We start from the raw sequence: 25,561 nt of genomic DNA, 5'->3' as shown, positions 1-25,561 counted from the left end.
GAAGGATCCTGGGAGCTGCGGTTCTAGCGCAGGCGCAAACCTACGCTGGCGGTGGAGGCTTCATTTCTGCTTAATTCTCCTCCGTAGTTGGGAGTTCCGGAATACTGGGTCGCGGGGGTCCTTCCGTAACGCGACCTTCAGCTCAGGGCCTAACTCTAACCACCTTCAGGGTTCTCCAGCCTTTCGGAAGTTTGGGAAGAGGAAAGGAAAGGAGGGAGAGCCCCTCAGTGTGAGCAGGGCAGCCACGGGTTGGTGCCCTGGAACTCTCAGAATATAAAAACCTATCCGCAGGAGGGAACTTCTTCAGTAATTTCAGGGGTAGAAGCCCTGAATAGTGTTAATAGTGTTCCATAAGCACTATTGCGGGAGGAGATTCGTAAATATTCTATCCCTTGGAGCCTTCCGTGCTGTGCCAGAGGATGTTTCAATGGGCTTCCTTAGAGCACTGATGACATTTTCCCCTCTTGCCTGTTGGAAATTATCCACTACTCCAGCGATTTTCTGATCACTAATTCAGTTTTGAGGCATTTTGACGTTAAGAAGATGGGAATGCGTTACCTGGGAAGCGGAAAAGAGTTTGGGGGTCCTAAGGCCTCTTTTCATTTTGTACTGTCTGTCCCTTTCAGCCGCAGCTGGTAGCGTTTTTTGCCAGTAGAATTATCTTAAGTTTGTGGGTCTTCTATGAATCTTGTTGGGATTCACTCCATTAGACAAGCCAACCCACAGATCTCTTTGAGATAAGATCTTTTCTACCTTGGGCTGCTGCAATTTTGGGCTTACAACTTTGGAGGCCAGACGTCTGAGATGGATATCCTTGGGCTAAAATCAAGGTGTGGGGAGGGCTATGTTTCTTCTGGAGGCTCTAGGGGAGGATCACTTTCCTTGCCTTTTCCAGCTTCCACAGGCTGCCTGTCTTCCTTGGCTCCTAAGCCCCTACAGTTGGTGCTGTTCTGCCCATGGCCACAAGGCCCAGCAGACGCTAGCCCCATAATGGCCAGTCGGCAGTAGCGGTATTCCTTCATCTTGGGATCGCAACCAGGGCCACTGGGAGGTAGCAGGGTGCTTCACTCCTCAACAGGTGCAATTCCGCCTATGGCCACTGGGTGGCGTTAGGCCTTCATTGCCTCAAGAATGCAGAAGCCAGGATTCTCCTGGAAGTTCTGGGGGCAGGGATTGGACGTGGAGTGGGTGTGGGGTGCGGTGCAGATTTTTACCTTGGGGTAAAGCACAGCTTCTGCTGCTGTACCTGTCCTTTGGGGATGTTCCATCTGCCCTCCATGGTCCTGTGCTGGGCTTCTGGGGCAGATTGAGGGCTGTCAGCTAGGGCTGGCTCTGGTCCCTGAAGCATCTTGTGCTCTGATGAGGAGGCCCCAAGGAGGTCTTAGGGAACCTCTGAAGAGAGAGAGTGTGTGTGTGTGTGTGTGCGTGTGTGTGTGTGTGCAGTCATTAGTAGCTGTAAATGGATGCTGGTAGCAGAGATGGTATGAGTAGGAGTTGCTGAGAAATCAGGGTAGGAAATAGAATATGAAGAGAAAAATGTGTAAAGATTTCACATATCCCTTTGAGGCACCCCTTGAGCATCACACCTTGCATGCAACTCCCAACCTTCACCACAGCCTCACCACCAGCAGCAGCTAACATCGATTGAGTACTTATTCTGTGTCATCCTTAGTTCTAGGTGCTTTACATGCTTCTCTCCTTTCATCCTCACAACAACCCCATGAGGGAGATGGCGACAGATGAATAAACTGAGGCTTAAAAGATGCATCTTTACCTCTGCTTCTCCCTCTCCCGTTCCCCCTGCTTGTGTTCCTTCTCTCGCTGTCTCTCTCTGTATTAAATAAATAAAATCTTTAAAAAAAAAAAAAAAAAGCACTCTGCTATGGGGCGCCTGGGTGGCTCAGCTGGTTAAGCATCTGTCTTCGGCTCAGGTCATGATCTCAGGATCCTGGGATCAAGCCGGCAACGGGCTCCCCAGGGAGCCTGCTTCTCCCTCTCCTGCTCCCCTCTACTTGTGCTCTTTCCCTGTCAAATAAATAAATGAAATCTTAAGAAAAAATAAATAAAAACAACACTGCAAAGTTACGGAAGCCAGACGCAAAATACTACAAACAATGTGATTCCATTTTATCAAAGTTTAGAAAACACAAAGCTATAGAGACAAGACTGACTGCAGAGGGACATGAAGGAACATTTTGGGGGAGGAAAATGTCCTATATCTTGATTGTGTGATGGGTACAAAGCTGTGTATACATTCGAAAACTCAACTACAATTGTTGAGTTTTATAGTATGTATCTGAATTTTATGGTATGTAAATAATGCCTTGATAAAGTGAATTTTTAAAATTTTTAAAAGTGAATGTGTGTATCCTCAGGGAAACCCCAAAAGGCATTTCCATCACAAAGAAAAGTATAGGATGCTATGAAAAAGGAATATATAGTACGATATAATTGAAAATCATTGTCAAAGCACCAATCAAAAAAAAAAGGCTGGAGTGGTGATACTGATAACAGACAAAGTAGACCTTAGAACAAGAGATATACCAGGGACAAAGAAGGTCATTTCATAATGCTAAAGGACAAAAACAATCAGAATATAACAATCCCAAATGTGCACACAGCGAGCCATGAGCTCCAGGGTACATGAAGCAAAACACAGCAGAAGTGTAAGGAGAAACAAATCCACATTCATAGGTGGAGATTTCCACACTTCTCTCTTGAGGTGGGCACATGGTGGGACTGCACAATTCAGATTCTGAATAAAACATCACGGAGTGGGAAACGTGATGTCCTACTTGTGTATAGTGATGCTAGAAAGGATATGTGTTGGGAGGGAGATCTTTCAGGATAGAACCAAATTCTTAAAAGAAGTTAACTCTGGAAAGATACAGCTGTGAATAATTATTGTATCATTTATCCAAATAAATGAGTTACTACTTATAAAGTGCTTAGGGCAGTGCCTAGCAGACAGTTAACTGCTATACAAATAACTATACTAAATAAATCTAGGTTTTTCAGTTTTCCTACAATAAACATGTATTACTTATATAGTGGATAATAAAAGCAACCTGTAAAAGACTTCTGGCTCCATTAAAGTCAATAGAAAAAGAGATGCTTTTTCGTTGTTAATGAGATTTGATGACTAATGATCCAGGGGACTAGGCCCAAGGAAGGAGCCAGAAATGACCTCCAAGAGCCAAGAGGTAGCCTGGCAGACCATGAGAAAAAGGAAATCATAGATGTTCTTGGCAAGGCCCAGTTTGTGGGAGGCCTACTTTAGGGAAGGGATCGGAAAATACCCTTCTCAAACACACAAAGAGGCCATGACCTGATTTTTCTGAGTCAAATCTTTATTTGGCAAACAAAACTCCTTCCTGATAATGCAGCCACGGAGAGGAGAAACCAGGGACCACCCCTCAAAAGCATCTCCTCCAGAAAAGGAGGAGTCGAGAGTCTCCCTCCTCTGCTGTTGCTTTCATGGCAAGATGGAGATGGCCTGTGGATGAAGGACCACAGGGCAACAAGGCCCCTCCAGGATGTTCCCTCCTCCGGAGTCACAGAGGGGTGGCAGGAATTGGGCCCAGGGGCCGGGAACCTCATACCCATGGTCCGCTGGGCTGTAGAGAGCCAGGTAGGAAGGAAGGGCCATGGAGGACAAGGCTCCAAGGGGCTGCGGTCCTGGATTCCAGCTCCCTGGGGACAGGCAGGGGCTCCAGGCTCTGGCTGAGGCCCAGCTTGGAGTCACAGGCGGGCTCCGCCCCCCACTGAAGCCCAAAACTGGCCCTGCAAGGAGGGGACAGCCACTCACGAGAAGGGGTTGTCACCGCCCCTCAAAATGGGCTGTGATTTGCTCCAAAGTCTTTCCTTTGGTTTCCGGGACACAGGACAAAGTGAAAAGGACACTGAAGATGCAGAAGGCGGAGGCAAGCCAGAAGGCTCCGTAGGGCCTGAGCACCTCCTGGAAAGAGAGGGAAAGGCCGGGTGTGGACGTGGCAGAAGGCCGGGAGCCCTCCCATGATCCCAAGCTGAGGCCCCAGCCTGCCTTGCCCAGGCTCGGGGGAGTGGAGGAGGGTCTGGCCCCGCCTTCCAGAAGCCTGGGCCAAGCACCTACAGGGTGTGGATGTTGCGTGGATGGGGAAGCTGACGCTCACTGAGACACCTGCATCAAGTGACAGCTGGGCCCCCACCCTGGAGGTCTGCTTCCAGGGCCCCCAGACCCACTCTCTACGCTCTGCTTTGGCCCTGTGCTGAGTTCCCTGCCTCGGGAGGAGTCTTTTCTCGGTGCCCGACGGAACAGGTGAGCTCTCAGCAGGTTGAGATGGGGCAGTGTGAACACACAAGGCACACGGGGCCCACCAGCACGGAGGGAAGAGCGAGCGGTTCCCTTCACTCAGAGCCTGACCACCCTCCCAGCGCAGGCCCAGTGACCTCCCAGGTGCTAGAACCAAAGCCCCCTCCCTTGTTGGCTCCTCCTCCTCTGGGACCCGTCACTGCCCTTCCCCCAGAAGTTCTTCTCTCAGCCTCTTGGATGCTGTGCACCCCTGGGCCTCTGTTAGGTCCTTTACCATCTCCTCCCTCTGTTGTTGGCCCCCCACAGCTCCCAGCAAGTCATTTCCATCTCTAAATCTCTGCCCTGATCTTCCCAGTGTGCTCCCCAGGGCAGCCCATCTGAGTGGGCCCAGGCACTGCAGAGACTCCAGGCCAGCCCCAGGCGTCCACGCCTCTCGTGGCCTGCCCCTCCTTGCTCTGCCCAGCCTCCTGGTGGTCTGTCTTCTCGCCACTGCCATCCCAGTCCGGTCGGAAAGAGCACCCTGTCTACCTCACTGCTGTCTCTGGCTCCTTGAACAGGCCTGGCCATGGTATGTCCCAGGAGACGTGGAGGGGAATGAATGCCTGAACAGGGGGCCTATCTGCTCCAGAAACATCCTTCCCTATCGGTTGGGGAGCCCCTGAGGCAGGATCCAGGTCTGTGTCAGGTCATCCGTGCGAAAGTAGCAGGATGTTAAAATGAACTGATGCTCCCACAACCGTAAGGGGGAGCTGCCGTCACCCTCCTCCATTTTCAGCCAAGGAAGCTGGTTCAGAGGTGAGCAGCACACCCAAGGTCACACAGTGGGAAGTGGCCAGGGTGGGCGAAGAGCCCAGGCCTGCCAACTCCAAAGCCAGGGTACTTCCCACACAGCCCTATAACCTGGCCCATGTCCCCAGCATCCGATGGCGGAGGCCAGTCTTGCTGTCCTTCTGCCAGGATAGCCTGAAGTCTCCCGAGTGGTCACAGCCTGGGTCCCTCACCTTCCTGGCCTGTCAGGCCTCCCCTCATCCCTGACCAAGATGGCTCGTGTCCCAGGAGGGTGGCTTCAGCCTGCATGCGAGGCCACTGACCCTGAGTCTTCCACAGTAAGAGTAATTCTAAAAAGAGCTCCCCACCGACTATGTGAGGGGGAGGCCCTCTGGGCCTACACTCACCATGACACTGCTGAACTCCTTCGTCACCAGGAAGGCCATGAACCAGTTAGTGAGGACACACACACCAGTGGCCATGCCCTTGACGTGCAGAGGAAAGATCTCAGACATGAGGAGCCAGGGGATGGGCCCCCAGCCCACGGCGAAGCCTGTGGGAGCAAGACAGGCATCAGAGCCCGTGGGGACGGACCCTTGGGCTTGCCACAGCACCCCTGGGCCAACTCCTCGCGGTTTCCAGTCTGGGCCCCCCAGCTCTGAGCCTTCCTCCGCCTCAGACGGGTCCCTCCACTGCTTACGCATCAGGCTTTTCTCTGTAGAACGGGGTCACGATGGGGCCTGCTTGGAGGGCTGTTTGGCAGGGTGGGGATTAAGTGAAAGGGGCAGAGAAGGGTTTAGCTCAGTGCCTGGGACATGGTCAGAGCCATAAACACAGAGGTGGGGACCCATGTGATAGAGAGGCAAGGCCTGGTAGGCCTGGACTTGCTGGGGGCTGCAGGAACCTGGTGGTGACAGGATGTCCCCATGCCCCCCCCCCAACCTCCCCACGGACTCCTTCCTCACCGGCGATGAAGAGGCACATGCTGCCCACTGCCAACCAGGCCAGCCCCACGCTGGCGCTGGCGGGCTCCATGGAGAGAGGCGTCAAGAGGTCCACGTGTGAGGAGTTGCTGGGGCCGCCCTGGCTCAGCTTGAAGTAGGCACCAAAGGCACTGGTGCTGAACACCATGACCACACCTGCAAGTGGAGGTGGCAGTGGGCAGGGCCCTGGGAGAAGGGGACCGCAGCCCAGGCACGTGGCACTCAGGACTGGAGTCTCAGCGCCGTGTGGCCACAGCAGTGGGGCCTGGCTTTCTCTGGGAGGCCAGCGAGCGGTGGTGCCTAGGAGCCCAGATGGCGGCCCCGGCTTGGACCTTGAACCACAGCAGACTCCGAGAGCCTCCTGGTGGCAGAGCCTCCCCGGCCCGAGGAGCAGGAGGGGTAACTGTGGCAGCAGCTCGGTCTCGACCCCCATGCAGATCATCTCGGGATCCTCACCTTGGCCCCCGGTCGCCCCCATTTCAAATGGGGGAAACTGAGGTTCAGAGAGGTGAAGTCACTTGCCCCAAAAGACCACAGGCTTCTGAGTCACTTCCCCTCCTGGGTCCTCAGTTTCCTTGTCGTAAACTGGGCCCCTGATGGCGCCCGCGTGGAGGCTCGCTGCGAGGGTTAAGGCACGCTACGGTGACGCTGTTGGCGCAGGCCTGGTCTGCAGCGAGCGCTCAGTAAGGGCGCCCATGAATCTCGGCCTTTCCTCAAGGGTGCTTGGCTGGCCTTTCCCTGCTGCCATGCGGTGGCCTCGGCAAAGACCCTCCGGCCTGTGGTGGGGAGCCTGGCCTGCGCCACCCCACTTTCACAGGGCTGAGCCCTGGCCCTGGGGCCTCACCTGACAAGGTCAGGAGCAGCCTCCGCCCAGCTCTGTCCATGATGAGGGCCGCTATGGCCGTGAACAGCACCTGGATGACGCCCACGATGACCGAGGCGAGGCTGCTGTCCTGGGGAGATGGGCCGAGGCGGGTCAGGCAAAGACCCCGGGATTAGGCATCCAGATGAGGCAGGCTGGGGCGGAGGCCTCTTTACCTTGAACTTGGCTTCCTCAAAGATGGTCTCTGCATAGAACATGACAGCATTGATCCCTGACAGCTGCTGGAAGGCCATCAGCGAAATGCCGATGATGAAGGGCTTGTAGATGCCAGGACGCCTCAGCTGGGCCAGGTGGAAGCCCTGCGCAGATAGAGGCCAGCGTCAGTGCTCCTCCCGACCCCCACCTGAGGGGCGCGCTGGCTTCGGGGCGCGCTGGCTTCGAGCCACGGTCCTAAAGCCTGGTCGAGCGAATGAGCCTCAGCTTCTTATCACCTGGGCCTCGCGTCCAAGACAGGTCCCCGCGTCATTTCAGCCTCACCATTTGTAAGGTGACAAGATCCTCACCTCCCCGTGGCCCTTCCTGATTTGCTGGTGGAACCACGAAGAGATTATATGGGCACAAAGCCAGGGGTTCCAGAATCCCACCAGCCCCAGGCCTAGGCCTGAGCCGAGCACCTCTCCTGGCATCGCTGAATCCCTACCACCACCAGGCATGTGCTGGGACTCCCATCTTACAGATGAAGAAGGAAGGCTTAGGGATGTGACGGTCACAGAGACTCTGTCTTCTCCCCTGCCCTACAACACCTCATTTAAAACTCCAATTCCTCAAGTCTGCACCCGTGTTTCCCTGTGACCCAGCCGGCCTTTTCTCTTTCTGGAACAGTAAGGTCAAGGCTAGGGCCCAGCCAGGTAGTGGGGCTCCAGCAGGCTTTTGCTTGCTCCACCACTTGTGCCTCCCTTCCCCGTGTGTGTGTGTGTGCGCGCAGCCTTGGGGACAGGCTGTGCTGGCCTCCCCCCACCGCAAAAGGGCCATACCTCGCTGTCTCCTACGCCCCCACCCCCATCCCGCCCCGGTGCTGGCTCCCAGCCCCTCACCTGGTGCTCAGCCCCGACAGGGGGCTCCTCCCAGACCTGCTCAGAGCCCCACAGGAACTGCATAGCGGCCGTGGCTTCCTGGCGCCTCTGCCGGGTCAGCAGGAAGCGCGGGGTCTCGGGCATGTGGCACGTGAGCAGCATCATGAAGGACGCAGGCACGCAGCCCAGGACAGCCAGCCAGCGCCACTCCAGGACCCAGCCTGGTTAGGGGATGGGGGGGGGTCAGGAATCAGAGCCGGAGTGGGCCACGCTGGATCTTATCAGGGCGGGCCTGACCTCTTGCCAACCCCAGGGACTCAGCTTCAAGGGTGGGGGCCGCACTACCTCTGTGTGGCTACGCTTGTGTCTGTCACCAATATTGTTGTTACCAACTGGGGTTGATAAATATTGTAGAAACGCTGGTGGGCACATCATGATGCTACATCTGCTCAGTGAATACTTATGTGGCAATTAAAAACAGAATGAGGCACTTGCTCTTTGTCTAAAAGGTAGGGGAGGGAGAATAAATATGCACAGACTCTGGAAGGCCACCAAGAAGCAGGCAAGGTTGGCTCCTCTGGAGAGGAAAGGGGATGGAGTGGGAGAGACTTTTCATGGAACACCAGTGGATCCGCAGTCACAGAAACTGATCAAAAAGCGTGCTGGTTAGGATGAACTGGAGGGAATTCTGTAGGCATACTGACACCCATGTGTCTGTCCCAAATGTCAGTGTCTGTATTTGGCAGGAACTTTGGCACCCGCAGGGCCCCCAAAGCTGCCAGACTGCCCCCAGGACTCTGAATTAGAGTCTGGATGGTAAGTGGGCAAAAATCAAAAAGCCCAGACCAGAATGTCGCCCCCTGTGAAGAACCAGAGGGCACATACTCTGGGCCCTCTGGGTCTCAGGACATGCCTTGATAATTCTCATTAACAGCCTTGGACTAGGTGGGGTTATTGCTGTTTAAAGACAGGCGAAGTGAGGCTCTCTGGGGCAGTGTGACTAGGCCAAGGTCACACAGCCAGTAAGTGTCCCCTGACATGGGATTGTCTGATGTGAAGCTTCTCTCCACCTCAGTTCTGGTGAAAAAATGTCTGCCTCCAGAAGCTTCCTCATGCTGACCCCAGCTCTGCCCCTCGGGTCCCCTGGAGCCCTCCTCTGTCACACTGCAAATCCAATACTGGTATTTCTGAGAGACATGCTTGGGCCTTCCAAGCTCCTGAGCTGAAGAGTTTTAGGGGTGCCCCAGCCACCCCCTTGAATCCTCAGTTTGTCACTGCGCAGTGAGGTACTGACCTAACCGGTCAGCCCCCACCCTCCAGCCCCCTTGGAATGGGCTTCTGCCCTGGGAAGATGAGGACGTCACCTTCTCCAGCTCTCCCTGGAACGTACTCGCAAGACCCACATGTCCCAGGGGCTCAGGGAGGTGGTCTGTGTGACAGGCTGTGTGACTCTGGGCAAGTCCCTTGACCTCTCTGAACTTCAGTGTCTACATCTATAAAATGGCCACACAGCCATTAGCGGGGATCAAAAGAGAGACTGTGAAAACTACCTGCTAGATAGGCCAGGAGGATGCCTATGACGACCATCAGTTGCACACAGGAGCCCAGCAGCCCCCTCACTGAGGGGTAGGAGATTTCAGAGATATAGACCTGTTGGCAGTGAAGAGGAAACTTTACTCAGGGCCGAGAGTTCTTAAAACTGAAAAGCCTCAGCCGTTCACAGTTGAGGAGAGCCTCAGTGGGGGGCTGCTGCATGCCGGGTGAGGCTCTAATTGCAGGTCCCAGGTCAGCAAAGCCCTCCCCATACCTCCCCGCCTCTCCAAGTGAGCAGCAGCGGGTGTTTTAACGGGGATTAAGGATATATACATGGCTTGGGGGCGGGGGTGGTGGTGTGGGGTGGGGTGGGGTGGGGTGCATGTGTGTGTGTGTGTGTTACACAGCTTTTCAAACTTTCATTTCATTGTATGACTACCCTGGATAAAATGCAGGTTCTGATGCAGTAGGTCTAGGGTGGGGCCCAAGATTCTGCCTTTCTTTTTTTATTTAATTCATTTATTTGAGAAAGAGCACGAGCGAGGGAGGGGCAGGCAGAGGGAGAAGCCGCTCCCCGCTGAGCAGGGAGCTCCATATGGGGCTCCATTCCAGGACCCCGAGATCATGACCTGAGCCAAAAGCAGACGCTTAACCACCTTAGCCACCCGGGTGCCCCCAAGATTCTGCCTTTCTAACTAGCTCCAGATGACACCCAGGTGACTCCAGATGACCAGTGGTGCCCTTGGAGTGAAAGCCAACTCTTTGCCTCAGTTGCTACCATTGACTGCCACTGCTTCCTCGGGGCTCAGGGGCCAGAAAGGTCTGCCCATACTTCTAGGTTATTCTGTACCTTATGCCCATGACTAAGATGGGTGTGTTTTTCTCCAAAACATAAAAACCAAAACCCAAAACATAAAATCCGACTCAGCTGCTGCCTGCTGCCCAGCAAATGCGGGTAAAATGAGATGACCAGGGATGACTCTGAGCCACTCTATTAATCTTGACCAGGTTGGCGTGTGGGTGGTAGACCATCCAAGCCCTGTAGCCAGCAGAACAGTTTACTGGTCACCCTGCAATTTCAGCTGCCAGGGTCCAAGCCCTCCACAAGCCATGCCAGGGCTATATGTGCAGTCTTGCTTAATCCCCACAACCACTGCATGAGGTAAGGCCATTATTCCCATTTTACAGGGGAGGAAACTGAGGCACAGAGAGGTATACTCTACCCCGGTAAGTGACAGACCCAGGATTTCACCTAGGTAGATGGGTCCCAAGTCAGCCTGGACAGTGGTGCATGGGGAGATGCGAAGAGAGAAGAGGGGAAGCAGCTGGAGGACTAGTTCCTGAGGAGCGAAGGGAAACAGCAGAGAGATCAATGGCCTTTGCCAGGAGGACAAACCAGAACAGGATTTTCCTGCTAAACTGTAGTCAGTAGTCTGAATGACAGGGGGAGATCTAAGCCTTACTGTAGGCTTTTGGGACCATCCACAGATGGTACTCATTTGTAGAGCAAAAGAGAGGCCTGGTTAAGTGGCACAGTCCCGGGTGTGAGTAATAGCTTCACCACCGACTAGTTGTGGCTCGACAAAGGGCTTTAGTTTCTGAAGCTCCCTTCATCTGTAAACAAGGATAACAGCAGCTCCTTCCAAGGCCCGTCGCCGGGGGAAGGAAGATAAAGCTGGCGAGGGGCACGGTGCCAGGCACCCAGGAGGCCGCAGCCAGGGAGAACCACGCCCCCGGGTCCTCTCCTTCCCGGTCCCAGGGCGCGAGGCTGGGGGACACTCACCGGGGCTACGAGCGAGGCAATACCGCAGGCCAGGCCGGTTAGGAGGCGGCCCCCGAGCAGCATCCACACGTTCTGGGCCGCGGTGATGACTGCAAAGCCGACCACGAAGGGCACGGTGCAGAGCAGCAGGCTCAGCTTGCGCCCGGCGCGGTCCACGAGCCAGCCGCCCAGCACGCCCCCCGCCGCGGCTCCCAGGGTCACGATGGCCTGGGGGCGGAGCGACCGCAGGTTGGAGCGGGGGCGCCGCACGGCCGCCGCCCAGCCTCGCCCTCAACCCCAGCCCCCGCAGCCTCCGAGAAGAGGGGATGGGGGTCCCGGGCTGGCTGTCGGGGGGGAGGGTGACCCCGGCAGGAGAGCCGGGATGCACCCGGCCGAGGGTCTTAGTGCCCGCCCGAAGCCAGGTAAGCGCGGGGGCCCCCCTCGCGCGTGCGGTGGAGTAGGAGGGACCCCGGCGGGCTGGAGGGTGAGCCCGAGGCCTCACCCCGAACCAGGAGGCGGCGGCGTCATCGAGGCGCAGGGCTGGGGACGCGGCGCGGCGCAGGCTCGGGATGGCCGGGGAGCTGTAGCCGAGCGCGAAGCCGAAGCTGAGCGGGCCCAGGGCGGCGGCGAAGGCGGCGAGGAAGACCCGGCGGCTGAGGGGAGCGCTGCGGAGACAGGGCAGCGGGTGAGCGGCGCCGGCCTGGGCGCAGCAGGAGGGGCGAGGCCGCGTCCCGGGCCCGGGTCCCGCCACCCGCTCACCTGCCGCCGGGCGGCCCCAGGAGCGGCTGTGTCTCCTCCTGGTCCTCCGGCGTCATGTCCGCAGCCAACGCCTCCTTGGTCAGCTCTGTTGCCTGAACTGCCACGGATCCCGCGAGTGCAGCCGGCACCCGCCTCTCACGGCAGAGCCGGCCAATAGGCGGGGAGGGGCGGCTCTGGGGCGGGATGGGAACGGCCAGTGGGAGCGCCAGGCGGGGTTAGCCTTGCGCTAGGAGCCACCCCCCAAATCAGAGCCGACCAATGGGAGCAAAGAGCCGGTTGGCGAAGCTCACTGGATCCGCCCCCAGAGCCTGGCGAGCCAATGTTTAGGTGGGGCGGAGTTTGTATGTGGGCCTGGAGTAGAACCACCCAATAGGAGTGTGGTGCGTACCCAGAGGCGGGATCAGAAAGCTGCCTCAGGCGGAGCCAGCCAATGAGGGTGGAAGGCGGGAATGGCATCTGCTCCTGGAGCCGCCTCTCAGTCAAGCTTCAACCAATGAGTACCAGCAGGACGAACGTGGAGCAGGTTGCGCCGCGCACAGGACTTCTCGCCGCGACTCTGGGCAGTATCGTCTGTCCTGCCTGGTCGGCTCTGCGGTTCCTGCTCTGCGTTAACCGGTGCCCTGCGGCCGGGGTTCAACGCGCCTGGCCCAGCTCAGCTCACTGACAGCCGCAGGGAGGAATGTCTCCGAGCGACTGTCCTGGGCCGCTCTCTTTCCTCGCGGAACCTGGGCTGCCGGGGGCGGAGGCATGGCCCTGCGCGCCGCAGCCCATCTCGGTGCGGGTCATAACTCGGAGCCCGCAGATTGCTGACGGCTACGAGCCGACAACCACCAGGACCTCGAGGTGCTGAGGACCTGTGTTGGGCAGGGCCCTCATATGTGTGACTGATCGCGGCTTAAATGGTGAGCCCTAGGCTCCCTGTTAAGTTCCACTCACTTCATAGGTCATCTTGACTCTTGAATCTTCATCTTAACACCTGCCGTCTTTGAGTCTCCTGCGGCTATTAATAGCCAGCTTCTTCACTCGAGCACCCAAGTGACTGCTGGAGGTAGGATGATGTCAGGGCTCTGAAGGATCTTGCCATCTGTACCCAACCCTTCTCTGGATGAGGCAGCTGAGGTGGAGTGCTGTGTAATTCTTGAAAGTACCAGGGCTATGAGAGTAAGAGGTTTGGCTTTTAATCCCTCTCTGGGCCTCTGTTTCCTCATCTCTAAGTGCGGATATCTACCTTCTGGGAGGGTTTTAAGCAGAGGCAGTGTACACGAAAGATCAAGCACATGTGAAGCACTCAAATGCTAGCCCATATGATTATGAAAGTTGTTTGACCTAGTGCAGGCTCCTGATTGTACTATCTTTAAAGACAGGCAACCACCCCTCTATGCTTCCACAGCATCTTGTGCTCGAGTTATAAATTCTTATCTGAGCACTTATCACTGCCATGTGATCACTTGTTTACTTCCCTCTCTCCCTTAATGGATGTGACCTCTTCCTCCACACAGTGGGCCCTTGGTGTTTGCAGAGTGGACGAATGCCTCCAACTCCACTGGCAAACTGCTGCATTTACACAGTGCAGTAACTCAGCTAGGGGGGTAGGCAGAAGGGCTTATGTGGACAGGATGCTCCAGGGAGCCCAGCTAGCACCAGCCCTCTGAGCCACAGGCCCCTACAAACCCGCTCCTGCCTTCTGGCTGGTGGTCTCCCTTCCCAAGGGTGCGGCATTCACTTCTTGGCCTTTGTAAGCAGATATTGCTGCCAGAGCTGCCTCCTATCCCCCTTTTATAAGCTAATCACCATCTATCTGATTAGTAGGGTCCATTTCTTGCCCTTTCTACATTCACTCCTCAGATTTGTGACTTGTCAAATCATGGGGCAGTTCTGATGCTTCCAATCTCTTTGGAAGAATGTTCTAAATCACCCTTGGATTTTTTTATTCCAGGCTGAGAAGCAAGAAACTCCAGAAAAAAAAAAAAAAGATGACAGAAAGAACACACAGACAAACTCATAAAGCTTACAAATTAGTTTAACATGAAAAACACCAGTCAGATCCAACTGACACAAGGCACTCAGCCTGACTCTGTATGGTGGACAGGGGAGAGAACAGAGCTCTGGGGTCAGAGAACTCAGAGTTTCAAATCGCTGTCCCTTTCTGAGCCTCAGTTTACTTATCTGAAAAGCAATAATAATAAAATCTAACTCCCAAAACTTTTCACGAGGTTGAGATAGAGCATGCGGTGGATCTTGTGTTTCCCCCAAATACGAAAGGGGCAGAAGGAAACAGAGGAGGAATGGCAATGCTGAGTACAGCTAGGGCATACCTGGCTATGCCTAGAAAGCACCGTATGCATTACTCTCGCCCTCCTGCCATCTGCTGAAGGGAACCAGGCAGCCTTCACTGGATCCAGCACGTTGGGCTGTTTCTTGCACAAACACCACGCAGGCAGTTGTGCAACAGGCAGACAAGGGAGCTCTCCCCACAGTGTGCAAGGCCCACGAGGAGGTAGGACCCAAACTTCTGTAAAATCTGTCCGATCAAGGTCATGTCAAACACAGCTCTCTGCACTCCCAGAGAAGGCGTGCAGAAGAACCCTCAGGGATGCTTTCACGGGGGAAATGATTTATTAAAGTTTCTTTTGGTGGGTAATTTAGGCAAAGAGAGCTAATAAAATGGAATCCATTAGACTAAAGCCAAAAGTAAATTACCTTCTTCACACAGATTAAAATTTTTACAGTGTCAGTGAAACTAGGTTTCCCCCTTGGATCTCCCGTGGCCAGAGGCTGACATTTCACGGTTTCATTTGCACTTGGTCAAGCCCACATTTTCTTCTCACTTTGAGGAGGGGGCAACAGAAGGCAAGTGATGACAAGAGAAGGACAATCACTTGGTTCACGTGGAAAAGCAAAGCAGACCTAAACATGAGAAGGGAATTTGAGGATGATGATTTTGGTGGCAAGGAGTGACTATTGCCTGACTATATGATTTCAGAGTAACTACGAAACCAAACAAAATAATCTTAAGGCTCTTAACAGGCTTTGTGAGACACAAGGAGGGAGCAGGAGCTTCTAGGAACTAACCATTCAGCTTTTCTCAAAAGTCTACAGGCAGGGACACAGCTGGTTCCAAACTCAGTGAACTGAAACAGCAACAGGGGCCAAATGTGCAGAAAGAAAACTTATTTATAATAAATTTAAAAGGCAATGGCTTTTCTTTATAAAAGAAACACAATATGTGACATAAATCAAAACCGTAATGAAAAAATAATTTCTCCATCAAAGTATATAAAATACAAGAGAAGGTTGCAGTAAATAAGAATGAATATTTTTGATTTATTCAAAGTTTCAATCTAAAACCTCAATGAAATCTACTACCTTTATTACAAGGGGACTGATGGTTCCCGAACAGAAAGAAACAAAGGTCAAGAAAGATGGCACCGGACATTGGAGAGACCCAAACCGGCCAGGTGTGCAGAAGGTTTGGTCCAGTAGATCACGGGCGGGCTAAAAGCCACATTTTCTTGAGAAATGCTGTCAGAACTGGTTAAAGAGTATAAACCTCCATAAGAAAATTAAAGATGGCAAACTCGATCCAGACCCTGTTTACTTCAGGTCAATAATGTCTTCATCCGAGGAAGCTGTGAGCTGAAAGGGGCTACTGCCCCACACGGGGCTGCCTTCTCTGTCCGCCACAGGGTCCTGGTCAGAGCCCGTCGAGTGGTAGCGCCCCTCGGGGTTGGCTTCTGGAGCAGAAGGACTTTCCAAGGAGCCCGTGGTGATCCTAGAAGAGAAAAGTCACGTAAGGGATCCCTGGAGAGCACTAGTGACCGGGGCCCCTTCTGTCAGGCAGTTTCCTGCTCATCTGAGCTCATAAAGCCTGTATCCCCTCACCCCCCACCCATTAGTGGGGAAAGGTGGGGACGTGTAGGAGTCAGCCCCACAGAGCGTGGAGTCTGCAGTCAGCCAGCCCTACCTCATGGGCTGTTGGGAGTTTTAAAGGCCAAAGGTGACACATAGGAGGTGTTTGAGGTGTTTTTTACCTTTCTAAAGGGCAAATCGGGATAATGTCACTCTCTGCCTAAAACCCTCCTGGGTTGGGGCTCCCTGTGGCCTGAGGATAAGGCTGAAACTCCTACCCACAGGACCACAGACCACAGGATCTGGCCCTGGGGACCCTTCTGCCTCCTCCCAGCCCAACCTACCCCCTTGATTTTTCTCTTGTACTCAGGACACTCTCTTGATAGCTGCAAAACCAATCTGACCAAGTTCAGGGGGTTCATTCATTCAACAAGTACTCATTTGGCCTGTGAAAGCCCCCGGCCCAGCCTCTGGCCGCTCAACAGGCCATGCCTTTCAGAGCCTTTGCCCCTTGTTTCTTCTAATTCAATCAAAGCTTGGCTCAATGCCACTACCTCAGAGAAGCCCTCTTGACACCCCCTTCCCAAGGTAGAACTTCTACCCACGCCCCCCCCCCCCAACTCTTACCTTTTTAAAAATTTCCTTACAGCACTTGTCACTATTGGAAACGATTTAATTTGCTTAATTGTTTACAGGTGTATGGTCTGGGTCTCCACACTAGAATGTAAAGTCCACAAAGGCAGGACTTGCCACACAGAAGGGGCTCGGTTTGTGGGATTAAAGCATCTGTGAGTGCTGCCCCCTCTCGGCCAGGCTAATGCTTACTGGGTCTGTGGACCTGGCTCAGCCTTTCCTGGTGTTTGAGACCCTCCCTGCTCCAGGTGGGGGTGGCTGGCACTGCTCATTCCTGTGCATCACCTGCCACCCCGGAATGCTGCAATTCCTAGAGTGTTTTGTTGGCCTTCCCCCCTGGCCTGTGGACCCCCTGAGAGTGATCTTCATATCCCCAACATCCAGCTCAGTGCCGGGTGCCCTAAGAATGTGTGTTGAGTGAATTAATGGAGCCTGGACATGCGCCCCCTTACCCTCCATACAGGAGCTTGAGGGACATGGAGGCTCTTAGGGGACACATCAGTGGGACTTCACAAACGTTCACTGACATGGGATACTGAACTGCCATCCAAAAAGGCTGTACCTGCTCTCTTCCCACCAGAAGCATTGGAGAGGGCCTATTATCTGTCGCTCCTACTGAGCATTTTCATTTAAAAATATCTCTGTCGGGGCGCCTGGGTGGTATAGTCAGTTAAGCATCTGACTCTTGGTTTCGGCTGAGGTCGTGATCTTGGGGTTGTGAGATCCAGCCCCACGTTGGGCTCCATTCTTAGCATGGAGTCTGCTTGAGATTCTCTGTCCCTCTCCCTCTGCCCCTCCCACTCATGCTTGCTCTCTCTCTCTCTCAAATTAATAAATCTTTAAAAAAATCTCTCTCAATCTGGTGAGGGAAAAAAAAGAAAGAAAGAAAGAAAAAGAAAGAAAAAAAATCCCTTTATGTATTTTTATGAGCATTTGCTGAATCGTAAGTGAGGTTGCCCCCTTGTGCCTGAGCCCCTCCCTGGGCCAGCCTAGGGGTCCTCAGAGAGGAGCTGGATGCTGACTGTCTGCCCGTGGCACCGTCAGTCAGCAGAAAGGGCCTCATGGCAGTGCTGTGACCCAAAGGGCCACCACCCTGAGCAGGGACGGCTGGGGATGGCCTATACCTGTCACTGCTAGTTGATCTTGCTGTCCCTGGCTTCGGGCCTCCTTGGCTTTCTTCTAATTGCTTCCGGGCTTTTGATTTGGGCTTTGGTGCTCCTTCTGACCTGGGTCCAACTTCATCAGAGAGGCCTAGATTATAGGCGAGAAGCACAGGTCAGAGGGTTATTACCACTGGGCTGCCATGGGGATAGAAAATGTCTTTTTTTCTTGGTTGGCTATTGGTGCATTATTGGGATAGAGTAAGGAAGCGTTGATAAATTATATATTTTAAAGTAACTGGTTTTCTTGTTGGTAGGTTTTTTTCCTGATCCTAAAGAATATATATATATATAGGAAGGAAGGGAGGGAGGGAGGAAGGAAACTCAGAAGGGTCTAGAGGAGGAGAGAAAAATCCATGATCCTACCACTGGAGACTATAATTCTCCAACTCTGAGGCTCAATTTCAGAAAAGCACAGTGGTCTGTAACACAGCGGCTGGCAGATCAAGCTTTCACAGGGCACAGTGGGTTAAAATAGCAACACGCATACTTTGAAAGCACAATGGAAGGCACCAACTTCTAAGACCGACCGACTTTGCCAGAGTCAAAGCCTGCCCGGTCAGGCGGCCTGCATCCCCGCCCCAGTTGTCAGGAAACAGGACTGCAGGCCAGGGATGCCCTAAGGTGAACTGTCCTTGCAGTTTTAGGCCATGCAGGTCCCAATTAGGTTTCAAACCACTTCTTACTGGTTTAGCACATCACGTCCTTTTTCTCCACTTTGTTTTCACAATTCGGAACAAAAGTCTTTCTAGCAGTCTCGCCTCTGCACGACTATCACAGTACTTTGTGTTTTTCCGGTCTGGTCTCCCATCAGTGTTACCGAGAGAGAAGGATCTACCAAATATCTCACGTCTGTGCCATCCCTACAGACCTGCCCCAGGGACTCTGGGCTTCGGGAAGCCATAACTGAACTGCACCACGAATATCAAAAACAGGGTGAATTTAAAATTTCAAGTACACAAATATATTATCTGAGAACTGGAGGTTGTAAATCCTTCTAGATACTTTCTAGGATATCCTACATATAGAGATACTTATATTTTAAGAAATTGTGTCAGACTAGATCTACTGTTTTGTAAACTGCCTTTTCTGCTTTTAACCTGGTTTGGGCAGCCTTCCACACCAGACTGACAGACACACAGACTGCCACATCGTTGTTGGGGGTAAACCGTACACTATTCCTAGGCGAAGCTGCACTATAATGGTTTATAAAGCCCTTGTTAAAGGGAAAGTTTCTTTCTCAAGTCATTGTTTCCGAGGATGATTAACATCCAAGATGAAACCAGCTGGCCTATTTACAAACAGCAAAAACACAAAAACGGCCCGTCGTTACCCAGCAGTTCCCTGCGTGTCCTGCTGGCTATTTCTTTAATCTCCATGCGGGAGAGGGACAGGGAGTGAGTGACAGGAATGGCAGCGATGCCCAGGCCGATGGCCGTGGGCGGGGTGACAGCTTTGGAGACCAGAGGCGACTTCAGAGGTCGTTCGATGCTTCTGCCCACAAGGTTTCTGAGTGGAATCTTGTACAGATTTTTGGACGGAGTTTCGCCTGAAATATGATTGAGAAAAGAACATGAGAACTTTAAACAAAGTCTGTACTATTTACAAGGGTGACTTCCGGTTCCTCAACCCAGTGAGCAGGAAGGAAGAATTTAGGCTGCATGCTGACCTCCCAGACCCCATTCGGAGCGACAGAGGGATGGTGCCTGATGGCTTTGGTTTTAAGGGCACTGTTTTCACAGGTATATGGCTAAACATGCACCTGCTATGGCGCCACGTGCCCAGGAGGGGAGAGCACCCAGGAGGGCAGATAGCGGCAGCACCCTGCCTGCTTGGGGTGCCCTGTGCTTCCAGGGACGGGAGAAGTAACGACCGATGTCGTGAGCAGCCGGGAAAAGCACGGTGCTCAGAGCAAAGTCGTAACCACAGCAAAGGCCTTTGGGATTCGTGAGCAGATCCAGATGGAGTGAAAGCTGGGTGTGCTCCGTAGGTTTTAGGACTCTGTCCTTCTGGCTATAAAAACCTACCAGATCATTAACATCCCTGAAGGAAAGACACCTTTGCTGTGGCAAGTTGGAATCTCTAGCCCTCAACTCCCTTCTCCTCATGGAAACAGTTCTTTTCATAATGGGCTTTTGTAGTTGTTATCACAGGTTTCTTAAGAATGCAACCAATGCATTCAGAATGCATTTGTTTAAATAGCTTTAAATAGTGACTTCGTTAGGCAGTAGTCACATGTCGATATGTGAGAATGAACTAGAGAAATCAGAATGGAGGGGCGCCTGGGTGGCTCAGTCCATTAAGCATCTGCCTTCGGCCCAGGTCATGATTCCAGGGTCCTGGGATCGAGCCCCGCATCGGGCTCCCTGCTCACAGTGAGTCTGTTTCCCCCTCTCCCTCTGACCCTCTGCCTGCTTGTGCTCTTTCTCTCTCAAATAAATAAATAAAAATCTTAAAAAAAAATCAGAATGGATTGGAGATCTCTATTAATAAGACAGTAAAAATTGCACTTCACCTTCCCCCGTGGAAGAAGGAAACACTGGAGTATCTCGGCCTGGGGGTGTCTGAGGAGAATTATGGGCACTGGCCCCCTTGGAGCTGCCTCCGGACGAGACCTCGTTCACAGCAGTGGTGGCTGTGAAGTATATATCCGACTAGAATGAAAGAGAAAGCATTAGGGAGCTGTGTGGCTTAGAGGCCCTGCACCCATGGCCCTCCCGTCATCACCGCAAAGCCTGCAAGCGATCTCGGCTCGGCCGCTCTGTCCTTGGGGCATGCAGTGCGGTAATGCGCCTGGGCAGCGGCAAAAGTCCTGCCCGTCACCCCAGACCTTTCCTGGGTATTCAGTTCCCCACACTTCCCCTTATCTGCTTGCTGATTCACAATAGAAAAGAGGCCATTTCCCAACCCAGCGCACACCTGCCTAACAGGAACGTCAGGCACCCGCAGCGTCAGACCTGGAAAGTATCTGGGGTTCAGTCGGGTCCACTTACAGATGGGAACACGGACCATTCATTCACTGGTTCAGCAAACACTCATGCACACCTGCCCTGTGCTGGCTCTGGTGGGAACAGCCGGGGGGGTGCTGGAGCCGGCTTGTAACTGACCCACGAGTGCCGATTTTCAGGGATTTTGCAAGTGAAACACAGCCATTATTAAACTTAAATAAATAATATTAAAAACAAAGGTACTGGGCGCCTGGGTGGCTCAGTTGGTTAAGCGACTGCCTTCGGCTCAGGTCAAGATCCTGGAGTCCCGGGATCGAGTCCCGCATCGGGCTCCCTGCTTGGCAGGGAGTCTGCTTCTCCCTCTGACCCTCCTCCCTCTCATGCTCTCTGTCTCTCATTCTCTCTCAAATAAATAAATAAAATCTTTAAAAAAACCCCAAAAACCCAAAAAAACCCAAAGGTACTAAATGTCAGAATTTGACCATTCCTAATTCTTTGACTATGTTTACCATGATCTATGTTCTTGAGGTTATTTACATCAACTTTCACACTGGAAGCTGGACGTCCTGATGGCGGGACTATTTACACCATGGAAATGGGCAGACACTACAGACCAGAGCTGGATTTGTTGTTTTGTTGACCATCTGGGCTTAATGGGATGGAGAAAATTTCTTTTTTTTTTTTTTTTTTTTTTAAATGTTTTATTTATTTATTTGAGAGAGAGAGAGAGACAGAGTGAGAGAGAGAGAGCCCAAGAGGAGGTAGGGTCAGAGGGAGAAGCAGACTCCCCGCTGAGCAGGGAGCCCGATGTGGGACTCGATCCCGGGACTCCGGGATCATGACCTGAGCCGAAGGCAGTTGCCCAACCAACTGAGCCACCCAGGCGCCCGGGATGGAGAAAATTTCTAATAGTGAAGATTGAAAGCAGAAGTGTGTTGAGGCTAGTGTTGGAAGTGAAAGAAATTTTGGTTTAATGACCGGTTTGTATGAGAGTGAGAAATATTTTAATAGTAGATCACATATCAGATTTCATGACAGCTAGCCTATTGGAAAAAGAGTTAATGTACTGAGCTACAACCCCCAGCTGTAAAATCAGGGTAGGCCCTACCCACAGTTAGCAAAAACTAACGAAAAGTATTTTGTGAGAGCCGACTGGCCTAACGGATTTCAAGATAAAAACACTATACATTTTATTCTTTGTAAACCATAAGCTATTTTAATTTTTCTATCAGCAAAATTTATAACCGACTGAGGTACATACATATGTACGTGCACACACACACACACACACACACACACACACTCTGACTTCCAGGCTCCGGAGGGCTGGTGGTTCAACCTTTACCAGCACACGCCTGGCGCTGTGCTAGTCCCCGACTCCTGGAACTGTCAGCGTAGTAGGGGAGGCAGATAGGCAGTCAGCCACCCCCCAAAGGGGATGCATGTCGGGATGGAGAAGGCACCACGGGGGCTGAGCAGGGGGGCCCAGCCGGCCTGGCAGGGACAGGGCAGACTGTGCGGCTGGCGCGGGAGGAGCTAGGACAAGACCTCTTGGATTGTGTGCCAGTGACAAAGACACCTTGGGAAGTCATCTCCGTTCCCGTGTCCCTTGGTTTTGCTCAAACTCTGTTTCAGGACATGGATTAGTCAGTTAGCCATATTTCACGGGCCACAAAAATCGAGCTGAGGATGGAAAGTGGCAAAGGAAGAACGGGATACCACAAGCTCTTCCTTTTCTGGACTTGGGCTGTCCCTCGGGGCAGCGGGGACCCCCTGACCTAACCCAGCCTGATGGCACATTCCTCTCTTCAGCCCAGAGCTTCAGAGCTTCACAACTGCTACCTGCACTGAGTGACCACACACGAGGGGGGCCCGAGGGGGCCACACACGAAAACCCCATGGGGGTTCTGCTGTGGATGCTCTCCCTCTGGCACGCAAGGGGCCTAACTCCGTGAGATAGCGTCCACGCCCTCCTGGAGCTCAGGTGCTGCTCACCCTGGAGGCCACGAGCTGCAGCTGCGGCACGACGGCTGTGTGGACCAGGTTCCCATTCACCACCAGGCGGATCTCCATGGAGTCGGTGGTGAAGGCCAGGAGGTACGGGAAAGCGCACACTGCAAGGCAACGGGGCGCGTCAGCTGCCAGCCTGCTGGCTTGTGGCTCTCGAGGTGCCGGACCATCCCACAACTGCCCTCACTGCTCCAGAAACTTCCATCTCCCCTCCTCCTCCGGCTGCTTCTCTTCTTCCTCCCCTGGCATGTCCCCCGAATCTAAGAGAGCCTCATTCCTGAGACAGCCTCCTCTTAGCTGCCAAGCTTCTGCTTCAAGTTGGTGAGCACTGCCTCTGTTTCTCCTTGTCCCCTTTTCACTGGGGTCACATAACCTGGTCTCCTGGAGGCTCACCCGCTCAAGTCCCGAGAGACATTCCCCCTCCTGTCCCCTCTGGCAGATGCCGCTGGGCCCCGAAACCCCGCCTTTCCCGGGTCTTCATGCCCTGTCACTTGCTCCCTTCTCCTCTGTGCTCCTCCTGCCATGCCTGGGCTGGGATTGGGTCTTCTTCCTCACTGTCCCTCACAGGGTGCCGTGGCATCAATGGGTTTGTAGAGTTATTTGTGAAAGGTCGGCCCCTCTTCTTGAAATCGTTTTTACGACGCCTTGACTTCCAGGCCCCACAGCTGCCCTGGTTGCCCTGGGACCTCTCTGCTTTGGCCTCTTCACTGGCTACTTCATGCTCCCATGCTCCTTCACACTAGCTTATTCTCTGTTTGCTCTCTCCTTGGTGAACTCTCTACTCCCTTGGCTTTACCCGGGGTGACCTACCACACCCATGCCTCTAGCCTTGCTCTCTCAAGTGACCTCCAGTGCTGGGGCTCAAAACCTGAAAGCAATCATCAATCCTTCCTTCTGTTTTTGTTTTTTGGGGTTTTTTTGGCCATCTCTCGTCTGTCACCGAAGGCTGACTGGTTCCTCCATTATCCGGATTGGATCTTCTGTTCTCATCTCAAGACTCTAGACTGTTCACCTATGATCACATACTTGTCCTTGGGAGAAAACAGTACTAATTCAAACATTCTTGGCTCTGAGCTGATTCTCACCAGGCAGATACCCAGCTGTGGATCCTGAACCCCAGGAGGGAAGCACTACCACTCACTCCCTAATATTTCAGTGGCAGGCAAAGTACCTGCGTTTCTGTGATTCTAGATTTTCAAGCTTCAAAATACGTAAGAATGGTGCAGAATGCATTGTGCTTCTCCAACAAGTCAGGTGGCATTTTAAGGCTGGAGATCTTGCTCTCAAATTGTGAGAAAAGGAAAGCAAGGCCCAGAAATGAAATGATAACCGGAAGATCCCCAAGTCCTGAAAACTGGGATTTCACGGCTCTCAAATGCTCACACGCTCACAACGGGGAGGCAAAGGGGACGGCAACAGTCCCCAAAAGGGGAACAAACAGGAAAACAATTAAAAAGGAAAAAGAACCCTTTGAGTACTCATCAGACTCACATAACTCATAGCAATCTAGCAGTAAGCCAGCGAGTTTGCTTACATGGGATTGAACCGTTCAGATGGGTCTATGCAGGAGGGGAAGAGCAAAATGATCTAGGTTTTTCTTACCAATCGCATAAGGAGCCTGGTTCCAACAGAACTGGAAATCTGACGCAGAGGGTTGAACCAAAAAAGAGCCCCCATTAAATGGGCAAACCTTTTTATAGATGCAACTGTCTGCAACAAAACAATAGCGATTCATTTTTTGTGAGAGACAATGCTTAGAGCTGGTAATTAGATAAATGAAAACACAGGCAACCAGGCTAGTGTCCTATCTGCTAGGTCCGCACACGCAGCTGGAGCCAACACCGTCACGACGCCAGGTGCTCAGCCAGGAGGTGGGCGGGGCCGAGCGACACGACTACAGCAAGTATTCATGGCTGCCATTTGGGGAGGATTTACTATGTGCCAGGCACTGAGCTTTAAACACCTATTTCATCTGAATAACCTTCTGAAGTAGATGCCGTTATTACGCTCTGTATACAGATGAGAAAATTGAGGCCAGGAGAGGTGACGCAGCTTGTCCAAAGTCTCACAAGTACCACATGGGGAAGCAGGGTTTGAACACAGGTGAGCTTGACGGCAGAGAAGAAGGGACCCTTGATGGAGCTCCCCCCGGATGGAGGAGGTGCTCCTGCAAGGTAGATCATGCTCTGAGCCTCACGTGGGGGCTGTATGCTCCCCGCCACTTCCTCCCCGCCTCCCCACATTTTATTAGGAAAACTCGAAGCCATATGGCTGTGTCACGTTGGGGAACACAAGCCAGAATTAGATTAAGGCCAGTTGAACAGCTGCTCTGTTCCTGGCCTGCTCTGAGCTCTGAACCCAAGTCCAGGTGGTTCAGATCCTCTCCGAGTGAAAAGGTCAGTATAGAAGCAAAGGCTCCTGTTATTCCAGAAGTCCATCATGTTTTAGCCATATGGTTTTATTTTTAATTATTTTTAAACAGTTTTATGGAGCTATAACTTACATACCATAAAATTCACCCCCTTTAAGTGTACAATTCAATGTATTTGAGTAAATTTGCAGACAATGTCACAAACTAATTTTATCATCTTTTCATGACCCTAAAAAGAAACCTCATGCCGTTAAGCACTCACTCCCTTCCCTGGTTAGACCCGAACGCTGTGCCCTGCGCTGTGGGAGGGCAGAGGCTGGGGGAGCCGGGCAGCTGGTCAGGGCCTGCATGGGGGCAAGCAGGAGGCCCTCCCAGCAGGTGCTATGGCCCAGCTGAGGCTCCCACCCTGTCAAACCTGTTTGGAGCGTCCTACCCCATCGGGGCTTAGGGACTCCTTTCATGTGACCACTAGGCTTACAAAGCAATTGTCTTATATAGTTTAACTAACACAGTGAGTCCTTAGGAGAGGAAAAATGAGCCAAAGTCAGTGCTGTCTTATTTTTGCTACAATGGATTCACTAGGGGAGAAAAAGGTACC

The 25,561-nt window shown here is 52.9% G+C and overlaps 2 protein-coding genes across 4 annotated transcripts in view; both read right to left on the bottom strand.

The window, feature by feature from the left end:
• Positions 1-3,332: 3,332 nt before the first annotated feature.
• SLC2A8 (solute carrier family 2 member 8) lies at positions 3,333-12,048 on the bottom strand. Of its 3 annotated transcripts, XM_044920582.1 has the most exons (11): positions 11,993-12,048; positions 11,736-11,898; positions 11,255-11,461; positions 9,489-9,588; positions 7,960-8,159; positions 7,081-7,224; positions 6,887-6,995; positions 6,025-6,198; positions 5,467-5,612; positions 3,809-3,958; positions 3,336-3,693 (listed from the first exon to the last, which is right to left on the bottom strand). In XM_044920582.1, exons 1-10 carry the CDS (start codon positions 12,046-12,048, stop codon positions 3,821-3,823), a joined length of 1,437 nt encoding a protein of 478 aa, XP_044776517.1. In that variant the 3' UTR covers positions 3,336-3,693; positions 3,809-3,820. The 3 variants fall into 3 exon arrangements, with proteins under 3 accessions (XP_021547103.1, XP_044776517.1, XP_021547104.1); XM_021691428.2 differs by having other exon boundaries at positions 3,333-3,958; XM_021691429.1 differs by lacking the exon at positions 5,467-5,612 and having other exon boundaries at positions 3,524-3,958.
• Positions 12,049-15,345: 3,297 nt separating this feature from the next.
• GARNL3 (GTPase activating Rap/RanGAP domain like 3) overlaps positions 15,346-25,561 on the bottom strand; it is a 106,375-nt gene continuing 96,159 nt past the window's right edge. The window contains exons 23-28 of the mRNA XM_021691750.2: positions 24,195-24,302; positions 22,578-22,696; positions 20,150-20,288; positions 18,968-19,183; positions 17,599-17,725; positions 15,346-15,764 (exon numbers count right to left, since the gene is read on the bottom strand). Of these exons, the coding sequence (XP_021547425.1) occupies positions 15,587-15,764; positions 17,599-17,725; positions 18,968-19,183; positions 20,150-20,288; positions 22,578-22,696; positions 24,195-24,302 (887 nt within the window). The 3' untranslated portion in view covers positions 15,346-15,586. The remainder of the gene's footprint in view (positions 15,765-17,598; positions 17,726-18,967; positions 19,184-20,149; positions 20,289-22,577; positions 22,697-24,194; positions 24,303-25,561) is intronic.

The sequence above is a fragment of the Neomonachus schauinslandi genome, chromosome 13 (assembly GCF_002201575.2).
Source record: "Neomonachus schauinslandi chromosome 13, ASM220157v2, whole genome shotgun sequence".
Lineage (NCBI taxonomy): Eukaryota > Metazoa > Chordata > Mammalia > Carnivora > Phocidae > Neomonachus > Neomonachus schauinslandi.
Note: the sequence above shows the minus strand (reverse complement) of the source record. Positions and strands in the feature narration are given on the sequence as shown.